Raw genomic sequence first — 19891 nt, 5'->3', positions numbered from 1 at the left:
TAACTAAATTCCCACTTAAAGTGAATGACTGTGACTCAAAAGGCTCACCCAAGGATTAGACACAGGTCACAAAGGGCCCACTTCACTGAATGATTTTTTTTAATCTCACTTTTAAAAATCCCAGTTATGTGATAAGAATAAATTCTGCATCATAGAAATTATTATTATTTATTTAATAATTTTATATACTGTCCTTCAGCCAAAGATGACAGGACAGTTTGAAGTAGAAATTTACTTTGCATCAACTCTCCTGTTTCTATAAATGCAATAAGGACTAGAAACTTACTTCGCTTGCTTCAGGAAACCATTTCTTTGCAATACAATGTTCTATGCTCCCCTCAAATTGCAGCACATAGAGCTCTGCTTATATCTTGCCTTTCCCGTATACAGTGGTACCTCGGGTTATGTACCTGATTTGTTCCAGGGTGTGGTTCGTAACCCGAAAAGTACATAATCCGAACAAGTGTGAAAGCACACTTCTGCGTATGCGCAAACTGCGCAGAATGCTTCTGCGCATGCACAGACTGCGGTACAGCGGAAAATACTTCCGGGTTTGCAGAGTACGCAACCCGAAGCAAACGTAACCCAATGTATGACTGTACATAAAATGTAGCCTGTACTTGAATGTTAATATCCACTGCTCAGCAGACAGAAATCATTCAACAGGACATGATTAATACATTCCTCAGGGCTTGCTCTTTAGCCAACCTCCTCCACTGAATTATATTATAAACTACATGCCATACTGCTATTGGTTTGATGCATCAACGTTTTCATTTGCAATCTGTTCATTAATCTATGCTGGAACTAAAAAGCATTCCAGACTATTCGACCCACTTTTCAAAAGTTTCCACTGCAAATAAAAGTATATTGCAGTTTCTCCCTTCTCCTTTTTTGTTCCCATCTTATGAGGTTGTCTTATTTCTTACTTGCTCTCCACCATAAGCTCCCATAGCAGGTTACAAAAATATAAAAATTCAAGGTCAAAACCAGTTTAAAGAATTTACAAAAAAATGGAACTACCTAAGGGTGAGGAATAGTATTTCTACTGAGATATATTGGTCCATATATCTCAGTAGAAATACTTTGTGTAAGCTCAAGCTGCAACAAAATGTAGCAACATGGAGTACTATTTGCTCACTCCCCATTACATTTCTCCTTCCACATGGTTATCAGGTTTTTATTTTTCCTCTTTCAACATTTTGTTTCACTGAATTTTTTTGGGATGTTTGGGGGGTTTCCCAAACCCCTTTGCTGTTGTTTTCCACTGAAGATTACTGAGCACCCGCAAACCTCTATTGTATCTTGAATCTGCTAATACCTCTCTCTTGTACGTGGTTGATGCAGTTTGGGCTCCAGCTCCTCAAGCACGGGAAGACTTGAAGCAGAAACAGAGGGATGGATGATTATGATACAATATAGAAGGTTCTCCTGGGATTGATTGTTCACGCAGTTCCCAATGGGATGTGCAGATCAAAGTGTTTGCAAAATCCACCATGAGGCAAATGCCTGACCCCTTCCCTTGGTTCTCTGTACATGCCACAGAGGTCCCTCTTTACTTCCTGCTCCACTTGTTTATGGAACCCAGAAGTCTGAATTTTGCAAATGAAGAAGACGGTCAAAAATGCCTGCCTTTGATGGGGGCGGGGAGAGAATGAACTAGATTGCTTTTCAGGGGTTTTTTTTACACCAACCAGTTTCTTCCTATTTCACGGGACCTCACTGATATCAACTGCAACAATATTCAAAATGTAAGTCTGACTTTCAAATTAACAACCCACACGTTAAACCTGCAGCCCTCCAGGTATCACTTGACTAGAATGCCCATCATCCCTGACTATTGGCCATGCTAGCTGGGCTGATGGGAGCTGAAGTCCAACATCTGGAGGGCCACAGGTTCCCCAGCCTTGATATAAATATAAATCTCAATGCCAACTACATGCTGTCAAATTCTTCCTAATGCAGGAAAAGCGGATGTGTGTTAAACTGTCTTTAAAAAGCTATGAACATTTCTGATGCCTAGGTAAGCTGGTACATCAGCTTCTTCAGCCTTGACCAGCACATAGGCTCTAGAGCAGGCACCCCCAAATTCAGCCCTTTAGATGTTTTGGGACTACAATTCCCATCAGCCCTGACCACTGGTCCTGTTAGCTAGGGATGATGGGAGTTGTAGTCCCAAAACATCTGGAGGGCAGAGTTTGGGGGTGCCTGCTCTAGAGCAGGTATCCCCAAACTGCGGTCCTCCAGATGTTTTGGCCTACAGCTCCCATGATCCCTAGCTAACAGGACCAGTGATCGGGGAAGATGGGAACTGGAGTCCAAAACATCTGGAGGGCTGAAGTTTGGGGGTGCCTGCTCTAGAGGTTTCTGCTGCTAGTTCATAAATTAAGGCTATTTTTCTGGTCATGAAATTGCACTGTGCCAGGCTTCTCTACAAAGGCTCTAAAGTTTAAAAATAGATCCCCCGGCAGAAAAGAAGTGGGTACATACTGATCTTCAGTCCCAAAAAACTTCACGAAGAAGCACTTCTTCCCACGAGGCTTCTTCAGGTCCTTAGGCGGGTTAACAATCTGAGAGAGAAACACAGGAAGCCACAATTAGAGGTAATAAAAATGGAACTTTTCAAACACCCCCCCCGCCCCGCTCCAAAATCTCTGCATGTTTGGTAAAGACTGTTGTGAAACAAGATGGGGGGGGCGGGATACCTTGTCAATAAAGGTATATTCATGCCAGAATATGTTTCTGAGTGCAGTGCCACTCTTAGAACTTTGGGCTAAGCTGTCTTGAAACATTGCTCTATTACAAAAATGCATGTATCAAGTTTTTACAGGTATTTGTAAAAATATCTCATTCTGAGATTTTTCTGCAAATCAATATGTCAAACTACTTGTGTAACAGGTTTTAAGACTCTGGGTCACTAGGGCGTACCCTAACAACTTGCACCATAGCTGCCAAGTTATCCCTTTTTTTAAGGGAAATTCCCTTATGCTGAATAGGCTTCCTCGTGAGAAAAGGGAAAACTCATGTCAATCAATGAGCAAATGAGGCTATCTGTGTATTATGCTGTTCACAGCATGATGCCTTGCAATCATGCCAGTTACGCTGATATTGACTAAGTTTCAATGGTAATTCTGCAACAGGCTTTGCATAGTTAAGTACACCACACTCAACACAGCATCAGGACAGACTGTAATTATCCCTAGAGTAACAAACTGATTGCAAGGTAAATGCTACAAAAGCACCAGCTTTTCAGGAGATAAATCCAGACATTTGTCACACTCGTCAATCATTTATCCAAGTGAATGGAAGCAATCAAACACTGTACTATTCGGTGATATATCAAATAATGAAATAAAGTAATTGCAGTAACTGTGCCTTTGATTCTAGCACACAGATACTGAATTGATATTGAAACTCCCACACTGAGTTCCTCCTACTAATATTTTGGTAAGATGTTCTATTCTTTTATCACAGCAGAACTGTGAGAGGCCTGAGAAAGAAAAACAGACTGGCCGCAGCATTTCTGTAAGAGAAGCAAACCCAAGCAATGAATTATGGTACATGGGCATGCTTTTCCTGCAGATCTGGAGTAACAGCACAAGAGAACAAGACTGAGTAGCTTTGTAAGGTACAAATGACATGGGCACACCATGCCATTGAGGCAACTCCTTTTCACCGGCCTGGCTGAACCAATTAATCTTTACAGGGCCCCCAAGAGCCTGCCCCTGGCAATTGCAGGCCAGGCCAACTATGTGTGATTCCACCAGCCTGGCATCTCTTAGCATATAATCATGGAATTTCTGATGGACATTATTTAGGCCTAAATCTGGAGCTTTTTGCAAAACAAAAATACATTTACAAATAAATCTTTAGCCTTCAAAATTTTCCTTTGGCTGTTATTCATTGTCATTTGAGTGAAAGTCCCACTGAACTCAAATGGGACTTATTTTATTCATAAGATCTGATTTTATTTGAGGGTGGTGGCAGGGCTTATTTATGAAGAAAGGGAAAGCAGTTTTTTCAGAAAGACAGAAAAGGGGTTAAGAAGCTACATCCAGGGATACAATTGATTTCAAAACCCACCTAAACTGGCCTACATTCCCTTTGGTTTAATGTAACATGCTGTGGGTCAACTATTTCAGGAAATATAGATCTACACATTGCATTTGACATTAATAAAAATATGTTACCCCAATAAGGAGAACACCAAAAAGTAAGTGAAGTGCACAGTAGAACTCACCTTTCCTGGCCAAGGAGGATATCGGCCCAGCTTCCCCCTATAGAAAAACCAGAAGTCAGCCAATGGCTATGAAAAACAGCAGCAACTCTTCAACATTCTTCACCTATACAGTACTACTAGAAAAGAAAACTGAGAGCAATTTAGGGAGGAAGTATGAATCCAGGACAATATTCTTCCATGGATGCTAAAGAAGGTCCACTTCCCTTGAACTGAGGCAAAATCTTGCTAGTATCTTGTTGAGTGCATATTCCCATGCATAACAAGTTGACTTACAAACATATCCAGACACATTTGCTGCACTGCCTGCAAAATTAGTCTTTTTTTTTTAATCATCAAATTTCCCAGCTTCTTCACCTGAAGGGAATTCTTTTTGGCCACAAGCATTTAGGTCAGTGGCTGTTTACAATCCTTGTGACAAGCCTCCCAAGAGCAGATGTCAGTAGGACAAATAAAGCAACCAGAAAAATAAAGCAACCAGAAACACGCTTGGTTTGCCTAAATTTCAACTACCCCCCCTTCATTTCTCCTGCATAAATTGGTTGCATGCATGTTTAGCTTGCAATGAGTACAGATTGCTTCAGGACCATACCAGGTTGAATCTCATAACTGTATTATCCATCGAATCCCAGATCAAAGCCAGAAATTCCTTAAATGCACTACTTTTCAAGTTAAAATAGAATCTCTTGGGTCCCACAATATCTGAAGAGCCCAGATCCAAGGACTGTTCACATTTGACTGTTTCCTCATATAGAGAGCTGTCATATATGCAATAACACTGACACCTATCTACATGATTATTTAAGGAAAACGAGCTCCCTGGAGCACATGGTCTCATCTAGACATGTATTCATGAGAAAAGACATGTGAGTTTCACATTTACAGCTTACAAAATTCTCCACATACACCACGTTGTCCTCCTTAGAGATACAGGTGTTTATGTTATGCCCGATCAATTTTCTTTCATCACTAAAACCATTAAATCATTTCCCCAAGAAAATGAAGGGGATAAGCAGATTACATGTGCTCATAGTATCACTAGACCCTTAGCTTAGGTAGGGTGAATGGTTTTATACATCTTCCATTGTCACAGAACAGAAATGGCTTAAAGTTAAGATTCCTCAAACAATAAAATATGAGCTAACGTATAAGAAGCCAATATTGTGCCTTCGGATGTTATTGGACAATGGACACTAATTCCCAACATTTCTGACCTTTGGCTGTGGTGGTTGGGGCTGATGGAATTGGGAGTTCAAAGACATCTTAAGGGCAATACACTGGTGACCCCTGCCTGGAGGTCAACTGCTCTGGTCAGACCTCACCTGGAGTACTGTGTCCAGTTCTGGGCACCACAGTTCAAGGAGGATACTGACAAGCTGGAACGTGTCCAGAGGAGGGCAACCAAAATGGTCAAAGGCCTGGAAACTATGCCTTATGAGGAACGGCTTAGGGAGCTGGGTATGTTTAGCCTGGAGAAGAGAAGGTTAAGGGGTGATATGATAGCCATGTTCAAATATATAAAAGGATGTCATATAGAGGAGGGAGAAAGGTTGTTTTCTGCTGCTCCAGAGAAGCGGACACGGAGCAATGGATTCAAACTACAAGAAGATTCCACCTAAACATTAGGAAGAACTTCCTGACAGTAAGAGCTGTTCGGCAGTGGAATTTGCTATCAAGGAGTGTGGTGGAGTCTCCTTCTTTGGAGGTCTTTAAGCAGAGGCTTGACAGCCATCTGTCAGGAATGCTTTGATGGTGTTTGCTGCTTGGCAGGGGGTTGGACTGGATGGTCTTTGTGGTCTCTTCCAACTCTATGATTCTTTGATTCTATGTACTTAGAAAACAGGTTTTTAAAGGCTAGTGTTCAACTAAATTTTACTCAGAGTAGACTCATTGAAACTAATGGGCCCAACTTAATGGCATTCATTAATTTAAAAGGATTTACTCTGACTAAAACTTTGTTGACTACCACCCCAAACCTCTGCATTTTATTTTAGGCAATATACCTGTCTGATTCCCACCCCCCTTGGGGGAAAGGATTATCTGCAACATTTCCTGACTTTTTTTACTAGGACGCATTTAAGAGAATAGCCCTAAAATCTAAGTTTGTTTCAGGCTGGTGAAAGAATGTGCATTTCCATTAACTTCATGTATTTAATGCTGCTAAATATGGAAACCCAATGATTTTCTCATGAAAGAATGTGCTGCAGTCACTTTTAAGTAACTTATTCTGCATAGCTGCCAAGTTTTCCCTTTTCTCGCGAGGAAGCCTATTCAGCATAAGGGAAAATCCCTGTAAAAAAGGGATAACTTGGCAGCTATGTATTCTGAATTGTTCATGCAACTACTTTACATGGAAGGGAAATGGAGTGCACACAGCACTAAGGTAACGCAAATGCTGGAACTTGTCAGAAATAAAGGGGCGCAGGATATGTTTTGCCCTAGCTATTATATGCCAATAGTTCACTGTCTGATTGTTATACCATTTCTAATAATAGTCCAAGTGGAAAAAATGTTGGTGTATAATGTACAATTGAAAGACCAAGTCTCAGAGGTCCAGGTGCTATTTTTTTTACTTGAGTACAATCTGAAAAACAGGTTATATACACTTTGCAATGTCTATCCAGCTTCTTTTCCATGATGCTTCCACAAATCATGTCAGTATATCTCTTTCAGTGGTTCCAAACCTTCCAGGGCCCAAATTGGGCAAAGAATATGAAGGGTTTTGCCTCAGACTCTTACCCAAACCAAATTTTGGGAAGAATTTTTAACCCAAGAAATGGAGGGTTGTCTAGAAAAACAATAATGCAGAGATTAAGTAATCCCCTGAGGTAACCACAAAACACTGCAATAATGGTCCTTGATTTGTAGCCTACTAGATAATATAAATGCTGTTTATAATGAATGTTATTCACAATATCGAGGCTATTGTTTATATTTATGTTGCCTTTTCTTGCTGTCTACAAAATCCATGTAAAACAACTTATCATAAAGCTGGTTTTAAATTTATATAGTTTAACACACAAGACTAAGGCCTGTTTATCTGAGTTTAGATTAAACCGGCACAGGCAATCCATTCTGCTAAGCTCAATCAAAATAGTCTGTTACCATGACTCCACAGGCTTGTTTACAAAGAAAGAAAGAAAAAGCAATAGTGTTACTTGGGCTTAGACTGCAAGAGATAATAGACCGCACAGATCATTATATGCTAAAAGATATAGGCTTGGGACTAGAATGTGCCTTGTGTTTGCAGAAGAGGATGAGTGCCTATGGAGGCTCCCCCCAAAGGGAGGGGAAAGCAGAAATATATTAGCTGATTCCTCTTCCCCCTCCTGGAGTTCCTCTGATACAGTTGCCAACGTTCCTTTTGGAGCAGCTTTTCAGGGGAAGAAGTAAATGGCAGAAATCGTTTTCCCCCTTCCTACAGCAGGAACATCCAGTGCCTTGACTTGAATCACAGGAACTCTGGATCCTGCCCGTACTGTATAAAATACTAAATAATAAAATTAATCATTTAGGTTTCTTGCAATATGAAACACCTGGGGATCCACTGCCAACCCAAAGCTCAAGCTCTCTCACACAATCATATTTCTAAGCAACAATTTGCAGAGCTTTGGTGACAGTTTGCACACTTGGCCATCATAAGACAAGTTACAAATACCATGATAGGTCAAGGTGAAAATAGCTAGTCCACACAGGAGAACGACTAATAGGAATGGTTGGGCGAGGATTTCCAGTAATTAGGTGGCGGAATCAAATTAAGCAAGTCCTAAACAATGGGGAAATGCCCTAATTCTTAGCCTAGACCAGTGTTTCTCAAACTTGGGTCCTAACTGTTGTTGGGACTAGAAGTCCCATCATCCCTGACCACTAGTCCTGCTAGCCAGGGAGTTGTAGTCCAACAATAGCTGGCGACCCAAGTTTGAGAAACACTGGCCTAGATGATCATGCGCCTCATATTTTTCAAATTCTACCAGCAGCTATTAGTCAAGCTGTGCACTTACTTATAGCTGCTTGGAACTGGAAATTAACAACTGAGATAGGCGAAATGCACTGGATTAGCCAAACATCATGCTTTATTACTATTTGAGAAGCAGTGATGTGGGTTTTCCAGATAATTTTTAGTTAGCAAAATATTGATGCCTTAAACAGAGCATAATTGATTTTGAAGATTTGACTTTAACTAAATATAAACACACTTGCAGCCCCAAATTTGGATGAATTTTAGGTTTGGCTTTGATTTTAACTGCACAGACAATCTGATGAATTCATGCTTGGTTTGTATTTGTATTTTACCTGTTTACGAAACAAAATATACTCTCTTCCATTTTCTAAGAATAATCACATGAAAAACATTTAATTACAACTTTAAAACTGCAATGCAGAAAACATGTTTGTCCAATGTTACACTGGCATCAACTAATTTTACAAAGCAATGAATTTTTAGAAATGAAAATATTTCAGCCCTACATCACTGATGAGAAGTGAATCTGACAGATACTTACACCTCCCAGAGACAATTCAATATTATAAAATATGTAGATGGAAGTCTTGTAATCCAAATCTTGCAATGGTTTCATTCATTATTAAAAACTGGTCCAACCCTGATGACACCCATGAATACATGATTAAATAGGTAACAAAAAAACATGCAACAAAATAGCCAACTGGCAGTCAGCAACATTCAAGCTTCATTTTAAAAAAAAAAACCTCAAGAAAAAAGGCAGATTCGGGGTTAGATATGAAAGGTGTATATAGGTACTGTACATTAAAATATGGAGTCTTTTTTTATAGGGAGGTCTCATACAGGAACCCATACATTTTAGTTGGTGGTATTAGCCAGCTGTTACTTGCAGATGACCAATGACCTTTTTTTCCCATGACACCCAACAAAAAAAGCAGCTCTGGAGAGAAAATGTGTCAGTTTCTCATGCTTTTCAGTACCTTCAAACTGTAACACTAAGAGTTCTGATGCTTCCAAGCCTATGAAAACACCAACACAAAGTGAACAGCTGGTCCCTTCCCTCAAATCCTCTGTACAAGTGCCGGAAGATTTGAGGGAAGGGCAGGTCCGTATTTCCTGTTTGGCACAAAACAAGCCCCCCTGCCACCATAATGCAGGGGAAGAGGACTAAGCGATTGATTTCCCTTTTATACAAAACTTATTGAGAAGCAATTCTGCTCCAACAAAATATAAAAAGCTGGTGGGAATTAAATTGGGATATAAACATTGAAGAGGATAAATAGAATTTTTTATGGGCCAAAGGACCATATAAATATGTCAGCAAATCCTAGGGAATATTCACTAAAAACTGCATGGGTGTTATTTAACACTGAGGTGCCTATCTTATACACAGCCCAATAGCTCTCTCTTCTGTTGCAGAGAATGCCAAATTATATTATAGGTACATACCAACATATGTGGTGGGAATGTCCACAAAAAGTACATTTTGGAAGAAAGTTTTTAAAAGGTTATCTCAGATTACAGCTCAGACAATTCCAGTAACACCAGCATTAGCCTTACTTAATTTATATATTCCAGATACGGACAAATTAGGAAGTAAGGAATTAAGAACACATTTATTCCCAGAGATTTTTAGGGAGGGAGGTGCTTCCGTTGGTGCTGGAGGAGACAGGCAGCGGCTGGAGGGCGACTCCTCTGGCAGGGAAGAGGCAGAGGCTGGATGCAGGCGCCTCCCAGCTCAGCTGGCTGCTTCGTGCAGAGGCTCTGGGCACGGTACTGCTTCGGAGAGGCATGGCGGAGGCGGGCAAGGAAGGCGCCGTGTCCAGCCTCTGCCTCTTCCCTGGGGCCCTCCAGAACTTGGCACCCCACTCCACTAGCCTCTATGGGCAAGACGCCCCTGCAAGCAAGCACCAGTTTTTGAAAGTTTGTCATGGGTCACATGTAGGGAACATACCTTTTCCCCTACTTTAGTGATATTAACAGCCATTACAAAAGTCCCCATGTTAACAGCCATTACATAAGCCCCCTATCTACAGGGCTAGGAAACAACATTACTGCCAATAAGAAAGCATAGCAATTAAGGAAGGGCCGAAAGCTGCCGTACAAGACACAAACCTGGAAGCAAAAGACCAAGAATCAACACTGACATACAGAACAAGCATGTCCCCCCCCCAAAAAAACCCCAACACATTAGCTGACAATGCAAAACTTGAGAGCCCCATCTCTAACCCTTCTTCCTCAAGGGGTGGAGAGAGAGAAGTATGAGATTTAAGTTGAGAAAGATGGGGCAACAACAGGGTGGATTTGATTTAAATCAAACTGATTTAAATCACGATTTAAATCACTAGTCAGTAAGGCTTGATTTAAATCATAGTTGATTTAAATCATAAAGACTAATTCTTGCTGGTATAACTTTAATATGCAAGTAGATGAAGATTTTTAGAATAACAACTTTTCATATTAGTTTTTTTATCCCCAGTTTAATAGGTTAATCATTCATATTTGGACAACTTTACTGTTGTACTTAGGAAGGAGAAAAATAATCATTACCTTAATAGTAACAATTTAAATAGATTTATTCAACTGAAACAATAACATTTCAGCAAATGTTATTTGCTTAAACAAACATCCATGTTTGTTAACTAATTTGGCTAAACAAAAACAATATATATATATTTTAAGAAACTTAGACTGTCAGCCCAGCCTACACATGAAAAACTTAAATACTGTCCACTCCAAACAATCAGAAAAATATTGTTTCTATTCTATTCACTGAACTTCTTGAAACTTAGCACTGAAGGGGTTGCTTCTGTATTCATAGGTTTGTAGAACAATAGGATTAAGGTCTTTTTCTCAACTCTGTTCATGTTATAACATTTTTGCTGTGAAGAAGAGGCATGTGATCTCTGTTGAGTCAAATTCAGTTTTGAGAACTGCAAAAGTAAACCAAGCACCTGTGATAATATCTTGTAGGCAGAGAAACTGCCCAATAATCTTACAAAAACCTCTGGAAGAGCATGACATTGTGAATGGATTAATGGAATTTATTTACCCCAAAAATTAAACATACACAACCTTATACTACATAATTAAAAAACTAATCTTTATTTCATGATGGAATAACCTTTGGATGGTAATATGTTTTCCTCAAAAAGCATTTTATTTAAAAAAATCCAATTTAAATCAAAAAAATCGATTTAAATCAAAAAAATCCGATTTAAATCAAAAAAATCCGATTTTTTTGATTTTTTTTAAAAAATCATTGATTTTTATCCACCCTGGGCAACAATGTTAGGCTGGCAATCACTCACTCACTCTGCTGCCATCCCTCTTTATAGCATAGCTCTCACTATTTGGTGATCATCTAAGATACTATATTAATACATGACTAAATAATCATCAAAGTCTATCCACAAAGCTACATGTGAATTCCAACTTGAACTCATATTTAATGACTTCACAAGTTGATTACAACAGCCAACACAGACTGGAAATGCATCGTCTGAATAAATCACATTCTAGCTACTCTATTAGCAAGTCAGATGAGAAATATGAGATGGTTATTGCCAGGACTGTATAATTAGTTTTCTATGGAATATAAACATACAAACTTGCAAGTTGAGTTTATAGCTATTTGTTTCGAAGTTAAAACAAATCTGTTTAAGACCACCATTTAGAAGAATTAGCAGAAACACTAAATGACAAAATGCTTAATAGAAGTCATTATAAGAGCAATAAACAATAGGAATATGATTTCTTTTCATGGCATAGGTACCTGCCAATAAGCCACAATGTAAAGATGAATAAATGTCCAAGTTTTCCAGATTCTCAATAGCTGCTCCCAAAATTTTACCATTCACCATGTTTTCTTGGGAGCAAAATCTGTGTACTGCAGTTCTAGTGGTATATGACCCATCTTGAGGACACAAAAATAAATTGTTCAGTGGCTCTTGAAATGTCATATTGCTCAGACACCACTGCTCAATGAAGACAGGGCTTTAACTACCAAAAGCAGACTCGCTACTTGCTTGGCATTCAATGGCCTTGAGCTGCTACCCTGGAAAAAAACCCAGGCTTCACAGGCCCAGATAACAATTTCATAGGATTAAGTCTTGCTTCCAGTTCTGTATTTGTGCACCAACTCCAGCATAGTCACATATAATTACTGGCTTCTTCTCCTACGAAAGGTGGCCATTACACTGGCAATTCCAGATGATTACCCCATTTGGTATCTCAATCCCAACACAGCCAAGCAATGACACCAACCCCACATTTAAACACCGGCCTAGAAGCCATAAAGGGACTAATGCATAAAACTGAGTGCATAAAATTCTATGCTAGTGAATGAATGGGCTGGCAGAAAAACCATCAGATGAGGAAAGTGCCCACCCCCAGCACAGAAACACAACAGTTTGCTGCAAGAGTGTGACCCTCCACCTCTTTTTCACCAGTCCCCAGAAGGCTAGTAAACATTTTTTGCAGACTAGCAATGTTATTTCCAGAGTATCCTCACTGCATTATGTGGGATTTTCAACAATCACTTTGCGCTTGTTAATTAAGAATATAATTTGAAGTTCTGGTTTTTGAAAAAAATATTTTTGGGCATATAATGAAGGGACAGCCAAGATGTATCAAATAATTTTATGGAGCAGCTCCCTTGTGACTCTTAGTGCATAATATGATTGTGAGAAGTCACAAAGGAGCAGGGAGAAATGGTTTTGTATTACTCATTGAACAAATTCCAATGTAGCTCAACTTATTTTCCCACTTCTAAACTATGCTTTAACAATAGCCACACATTCTGTTGTTATAACATTCTAGAAAGGATCCAAATTTAGAAAGCATTTTTTGCAGAGTAACTACTACACTTCATTATGATTTAAACCTGGTTAGCTGTTGTACTGGGGGCAGGTTCCTCAGTTTTTCAAGTAACTAAATTGGACTAACTAGTGTAAAAAAGGAAAGTATCCTTTTGGTAGAGAAGCCATTACACTTTTCATGCTTTCCATTCATAAAGTGGCTGCATTGGTGATCTATCCCACAAGAGGAAATGAGAACAAAAGCTTGTGAGGACACTACCCAGTGCACACTTACATGGAAGTATGCTCCCCTAAACTTAGTGGAACTTACTTCAGAGTAAGCATTAATAGGATTACAATATAAAACCTGAGTTTAAATCCCAGCTCAGCTATGGACTAACTCGGTGGCTTTGGCCAAGTCACTACCTCTCCACTTCAGATCCTGCAAAGAAGAACAGCAGCAGCCTGAATCACAGGGTTGCTGTAAAAGTAAAATAAAACAGTAAGACATTTGTGCATTAAGTGTGTTATTTAAAATAACTATCATTATTAATAACTTTGTGTATGACAACTCTGCTTTAAGTACTCATTGCAATTTATAATGATTTCAACAAGTCAGATAGCAGTGCAACAGTAAACAACAGCTTCCAGAACAACTCTCACTGAATGTAGTCGGTCCAATTAAAAGATCACTCATCGAGCCACCTAGAGCTCCATTTATTTAGCAGTAACCTTGATTTGAATTTTCAAAGTACTTTTAATTAACTCATTATCCTACAATTCTTACAATCTTTGCTCCATTCCGGAATGTGTCAGTGCCATTATCTCCACAATGCTGTCTAAAAACTAAAAGTAAAGGGGGGAAAGTAGCTTGCTTAAGACTTCAATAAATTTAATCCTAAGACTTCCTGGCTCACACTGAGTGCTGGCAGGAAGTTACCCTTGGCTCCATTTCTATTACCAAAAGACCAACCCAATTTGCCCCACTATTGATGCGGAATATCCCTTCCTCACATGTTTGCCAGCTTACTGAGAATATTAACACTCACTCCCCCCCCCAAGTTTGCCTCTACCTCATTTTCTTTCAGTAGTAGAAATGCAGAAAACCAAAGAGGGCCCAACCCTCTTAACTATTGAAGTTGCGTGTTTAGGAAACTGTAGTGGCCCCCAATATGGCTACATTTAATGGTGTTGCAAATTTAACTCCTCCCCATCTCCCGACCACCCGGATAATGTTACTCGTTTTCGTCTTTCTTCTCCGCTCCCTAGAAGTCGCACACCACCACCAAATTACAACAGCTTACCTTTTTCAGTCTCTTAAAAGTGAACTCCTCTCACGCGCAACATGCCCCAGGCCGCGCCGCCCTTCGAGTCGCGTCGCCCGCCGCCACCTCCAGCAGCCCCCTTACGAAGAGACTCCCTCCCCCCTTAAAGGTGACAAATTTCCCCTCTAAGAAGGTGGTCGGGGGAGGCCCGTCTAGCCTCACATCCCGCCCCAAGTCCTCGCGGGGCTGACTTGCCCGTGCCTCCTCCCACAAGGCGAGTCCGTTTGTGCCTGAAGCGCGAGAGGAAGGGGGGGTCCCTCCTTCGCAGGGCTCTGCCCACAAACGGCGGCGATGGCCGCCTGCGGGTTTACAAAGCCCAGGCCAGAGGATTCAGCTCTTCCCGTTTCACCCCTTTCAAGAGGGGAGGCGCCCACCAACCGCCCCGGTGTCACCCCGCAACTCACCACACCAGGTCTCCGAGCCGCAGGTTCACAGGAACAGCAGCCGCAGCCGCAGCCATTTTCCTGACCCGGCCGGCACCGTCGCTGTTGCTGCTGCTGCCGCTACCACCACCACCACCTCCTCCTCCTCTACAGCCGACGCCGCCACACCCCTCCTCAGGCTCCCCCTCCTTCCGCCCCTCAGCAGCCAGAATTGGCAGCGACGACTATCCCTACTGCTATTCCTCTTCCTTCTCGCTCTCTCTCTCCCCCTCTCCCCTCTGCCGCAGAGCCTACCGGGACACGGGCTGGCGCGCGCGCAGCACGCACTCCGTCGCCGCCGCCCCCTCCCTCCTCCTCCTCCTTTCCTCAACAGCAGCAGCAATGCAAAGACCGACGGGAGGGGAGAGGAGAGATGGATGGAAAGTGCTGCCCTGTAGACCAGCGCGCTCTCTGATAGGCAGGCCCTTTGCATGTGACGAGGGAGAGCTCCGCGCGTGATCTTCCCCCCTCCCTCCCTCACCGCCGCCCTCCTCCTCCTCCTGCTCTGCTTGTCAAAAAGCTAAGAGCGCGAGCGCGTTCCGTTGGCGTCACGTGACGCGGGCCTCGGGGGTTCCCCTCCAACCCTGGCTTGTTGTTTTTCGTTCTCTCCGCCCTCTCCCCTTGCACGTGACTTGAGGGAGCGAGGAATTGGATCCGGTGGCGGCGGCGGCGGCGGCGGCGGCAGTTGCAGCAGCAGCGGCGGCGCTTGCGAGAAGGATTAGCTGCTGAGGCCGCGGCAACGCTTTGAGGTGGCCGGAGGGAAGGCGGAGAGGTGCCGTGAGGCGAGCTTGGAGCCGAAGAAATGGAGGCGCGCCGGTAAGCGTTGCTTTCGGGTAGAGGGCGGGAGAAGGGACAAACCTCCCCAGGCGCTCCAAAGCGCCTCCCTCGTTACCAGGGGCAACGGGGCCTTCCTTTCGCCACCTCGTCGGCTGGGAATAACCGACACCTTGTCTTTGAACCCTCACCCACCCCCCACCCCCGCGCCCGATTAACCCGGACTTAGAGATGAGCTTCGGCCTTCTCCTCTCTTTCCCCCTAATACATGATGCAGGCGAAATGTGCGCGTGGGTGGGCAGCCCTTGCAGAATGTTGGAAATTGACGTTTGTGCTTCTGCATTTATTTTGGATGCATGGATCGGTGCGGGGGAGGGGAATTGAATACCGCGAAGCCTGAACAAGGAAGAGGGGGAGGAATCTTTTCACAGCCTCTTAAACGCCACACCTGAAAACCCCTAGTGAGTTACATGAGTAGCTACTACCGGTACCTGGGATGTCTGTAAACAAAACCTCCATGTGCTGTAGCAGTCTATGCCAGCGCTAGATGCTGTGGGTAAATAACGGTGTGGGGGGGAGGACCAGGGTTCTGCTTTTGTGGGCTTCCTGGAGAAGCTTTCTTGGCAGCTTTTGGATACTGGGACCGTTGGATCAGACTAGCAGTGGAGGGAACTTGTACACCTCCAGATGTTCTTGGGCTCTGAACTCTCATCATCCCTGAGGATTATCGGTCATGTTGCTGCAGCTGGTGGGAGTTGGACCTCAGATTTCCCCACTTTGGGGGTTAAGTAGATATGTCAAGATAGATCTTGTACCCTTGCTGCTGGTGTCTTAGACAACAGCACAATGGGGCTTCCCTATACAGTACTGAGACAGTGTACCTCTGAATACTAGGGGCAAGTCCAGAGGAAACAGCCAGGCATCTAACCTAACAGTGTGTGAGAGAGAATGTTGAAGCAGGTGGACTTTGTTCAGATCCTGCAAGGCAATTAACCTATTTCTGTGTTCCAAATACTTTGTACTTGCATTAGGTACACTTCCTTAGTGTCCAGAGCACGCCACACATGTTATTTCAATCATCCTTTTAGTCATAAAACGTGAGCCAGTGATTTTATCTCTGCATTCCCAATTGTGAGGTTTGAAGGGTGGGTTGTTCAAAGGCCGCCTTCTAAGTTTATACGATTTAAACTTTGGACTTCCCAGCTTTGCTAAGCAGCACATCATGCCAACTTTTCTACCTTATTTTTGAGCTTGAGCTTAGCTTTGCTACAGTGAACTACACTATAAAGAAAAATTGGCCCGTTGTTGCCATGGGGACCAGAAGCATGCATTCCATTAACTCTCTGGAAACTGAAATAAGTTCTGTAAACAAAGGAATGCTATATGTGAATCCCTGGGCTACTTGGATCTCGCAGACCTAATCCTCTTATTGTGCCATTGCACTGACAGGAAAGTGGTTGAGTTTTGTTCTGACACTCAACGTGATGCTGTCAAGACAGAGCAGAACAGAGCGTAGTTGTTTGCATCCATGTGTCTCGAGAGACAATGGAATGTGTCTCCAGGGGTGAAGTCAAACCACTGGAGAGTCACAGCGCTTGCTGTGGCTGCAGAGACTTGTAACTCTTAACAGCTGCCTCCTGCATTGTTTTTGCTGTGTTAGCGGCACTGAAGTGATCTCTCCGGGGTGCCAACCTGGGCAGTGTGTATGGGGTTTTTGGATTACCCAGACAACAAGAACCCACTCTTGGCCTTGCTGAGGGAAACATAGCAATACATTTGGCACCAGCTTGAGCTGCAGGAGTTGCTGGAAAGAGGCATACTGTACAAGACAACTGTCTTAGGGACCCCACTCCGGATTTGTGTAGGGTTTACTCCTTAGCCTTTTCTTCTCCCAAGGATGTCCCACAAGGCAGTGGATACAGATTTTTCCATGGTGTGTACTCCAAAAGCAACGGGTGGGAGAGTCATTTGAATGTGTAAGAGACCTTTGTAGCAGGTGCCCCCAGGGACATGACTCACACAAATTTATTCTCCAAAGCATGTTGTTTGTGTGCATCTCACTTTCTGTGTCATGGGGAAACAAAGTACTACCGTATGTTATTGCTGTACATTGAACAGTCAGTCATTCAGCGGCAACATCTCCAGTTGTAGATATTTTATTTAGGGACAGTTCCTCATCCAAGCTGCCGCAATTGGCTTTTTCTCTTAACACTATTTAGAGGACTTTCTGTCTGCCAGTTTTCACTCTAGAGAATGGATCATCTAATACTTTGTGTAATAATTTTGCTGATTATCTTCTATTGGCATGAAACATTTGCATCCACAATCTGTCAGAGCCCAAACCATGTCTATTGGTTACTGCCAATCCCCAAAAAGTAAGAATTGCTTTTTTGGGTTAAGAACAAATGTTTATGTAGCTTAGCACTCTGTTCTCAAATGTGCCCCAGTGAGTGCTCAGAGAGGGTGTAATGGTGACTAAGCTTTTATTGGTTGGTCTCTGTCAACTGGTAAGGACAAGCATGCTTTTTCTGAACATGGAGCTTCCATTTCTGCCTGTTGTGGCTAATATTTTTTGGCATGCGTGTTCTTTGAGTTTAATGCTTTTCATTTGTTTAGTAGCAATTACTACATTTCATGGCATCCAACTGTGTAATTGAGTTTTGTGTGGAAACATTATTTGCTTGGACGTTCAGAGATCTCATCCAGTTACAGCAGGAGTGGGGAACATTTGGACCTCCAGATGTTGCTGAACTACAGCTCCTATCAGCCCTGGCCATTGGCCATACATGCTAGGGCTGATGACACTTGTAGCTCAGCAACATCTGGAGGGCTAGAGTATCCCTACCTGAGTTACAGGATACAGTCATTAGTCAGTACAACACCAGACCTGCCAGACGGGCCTCATTTGAAACATAGTCCATGGAGGAACAAAAATTGTGTGTTCACCTGTGCTGTTTTTTTGTGGCTGGAACTTTCTGATTTTGTCTTTTAGGTAGAAATATGAAGATACGTCTTTGGAAAGAAGTTTCAGAGTACTATCTACACGCCACGGATCTGGATTCATTTGGGCCTGAATGCTAGCAGATCTGCATTTGTATTCAGCAGAAGACTGCAGCATATGTGTTCAGTGGTTTTTGCATTATGTCAGTTCCCAGTGTGGGAAATTCTCTGACGTGGGGTAACATAGCCCAAACTGACCTTTCCGGCCAAGGTCACAATGAAACTGATTCCATAAAAGTTGCTCTGTTCAGAAAGCTCTTTCTTTCTTTCCTTCACGTTTGGCTTGAAGCAGAGTTGTGCTGCATAAATTTCAAGGGCCACATGCTAACCTGCAGTGGTGTGGCTATGAGATGATTATTCTTTTCCTCTTATGAAAGCAGAGGTTGTTGCGTTGTTTTTCTTAAATCACAGGAATCTAGCATATCTATTAATTTCTGCATTTGGCATCCATCTGTGTGTGCGTGTTTTTCAGTGGTGATGCCCTCATGTATATACTAGTCCAGACTTTGGCCTAGAGTCTGTTGGAAACCATGCCATGATAGCAACTACAACGTAAGTCTAGCCATGACGGAACCCCACAGGGTCCAGCTCACCTCTCTGTCTGGTCCACTGAGCACCACTTTACTGAAAAAGCCTCGCCGGGAGGACATCACAGGAACAGAGCACCCCCCGGAATCTGAACCTGCGGCTGCAGCAGTTCGCATTGCCCTCACCCTTTTTGAGCCAGATCACAAGCGCTGTCCAGAGTTCTTTTATCCAGAGCTGCTGAAGAATACACGAGGGAAAGGGAAAAGCAGTTCCACAGGAGAAAAAGTATGTGGACGTCTTATTCTTCTCTTGTTGCACATTCTTTAGTTGTGCATTTCAAAAAACCCCACAACAAAGCTTTGAGATCTCTTTAGGATGGTGGACACCTGGCTTGACAGCAGTACATGTGAAAAAGATCTAGGGGTCTTAGTAGACATGGGTAAGGAGTGTGATGCAGCAGCAAAAATAATAATAATACAATTCTAGGGTGCATCAACAGAAGTATAGTGTCCAGATCAAGGGAAGTAATAGTGCCACTCTATTCTGCCTTGGTCAGACCCCACTGGGAGTACTGTGTCTATCCATCCATCATTTTATTTTTCCATAGCCATTACCGTGCTCAAGGCGGCTTACAACATTGGGGGGGGGGGAATCAAAATTGCAAATGTAATAAAACTAGGTATGACGAAGCAAACCATCAAAAAGTACACGGCCAAACTGAATAATTTCCACATAAATCATAAAATCTAAAAGAAAGATTAATATCAATAATGGCAACCCCCCCTCTCACCACCACAAACAATATCCCAGCCCAGTTTTGGGCACCACAGTTTAAGAAATATATT

The 19891-nt window shown here is 42.5% G+C and overlaps 2 protein-coding genes across 18 annotated transcripts in view; one reads left to right on the top strand and one right to left on the bottom strand.

The window, feature by feature from the left end:
- The window catches only part of GLYR1 (glyoxylate reductase 1 homolog), a 39905-nt gene extending 24882 nt beyond the window's left edge, over positions 1-15023 (bottom strand). For 8 of the 15 annotated variants that reach the window (XM_035130856.2, XM_035130857.2, XM_035130859.2 and 5 more), the window contains exons 1-3: positions 14727-14977; positions 4241-4277; positions 2491-2570 (exon numbers count right to left, since the gene is read on the bottom strand). In XM_035130856.2, coding sequence (XP_034986747.1) covers positions 2491-2570; positions 4241-4277; positions 14727-14782 — 173 coding nt within the window. In that variant the 5' untranslated portion in view covers positions 14783-14977. The other 7 variants (XM_035130867.2, XM_060282887.1, XM_035130861.2 and 4 more) reach the window with 5 other exon arrangements.
- Positions 15024-15215: 192 nt separating this feature from the next.
- Positions 15216-19891, top strand: part of UBN1 (ubinuclein 1) — a 29897-nt gene continuing 25221 nt past the window's right edge. Inside the window, exons 1-2 of one of the 3 annotated variants that reach the window (XM_035130855.2) lie at positions 15216-15560; positions 18511-19331. In XM_035130855.2, coding sequence (XP_034986746.1) covers positions 19083-19331 — 249 coding nt within the window. In that variant the 5' untranslated portion in view covers positions 15216-15560; positions 18511-19082. The other 2 variants (XM_060282884.1, XM_060282885.1) reach the window with 2 other exon arrangements.

The sequence above is a fragment of the Zootoca vivipara genome, chromosome 14 (genome assembly GCF_963506605.1).
Source record: "Zootoca vivipara chromosome 14, rZooViv1.1, whole genome shotgun sequence".
Lineage (NCBI taxonomy): Eukaryota > Metazoa > Chordata > Lepidosauria > Squamata > Lacertidae > Zootoca > Zootoca vivipara.
This window is presented reverse-complemented; position numbering and strand designations above follow the sequence as displayed.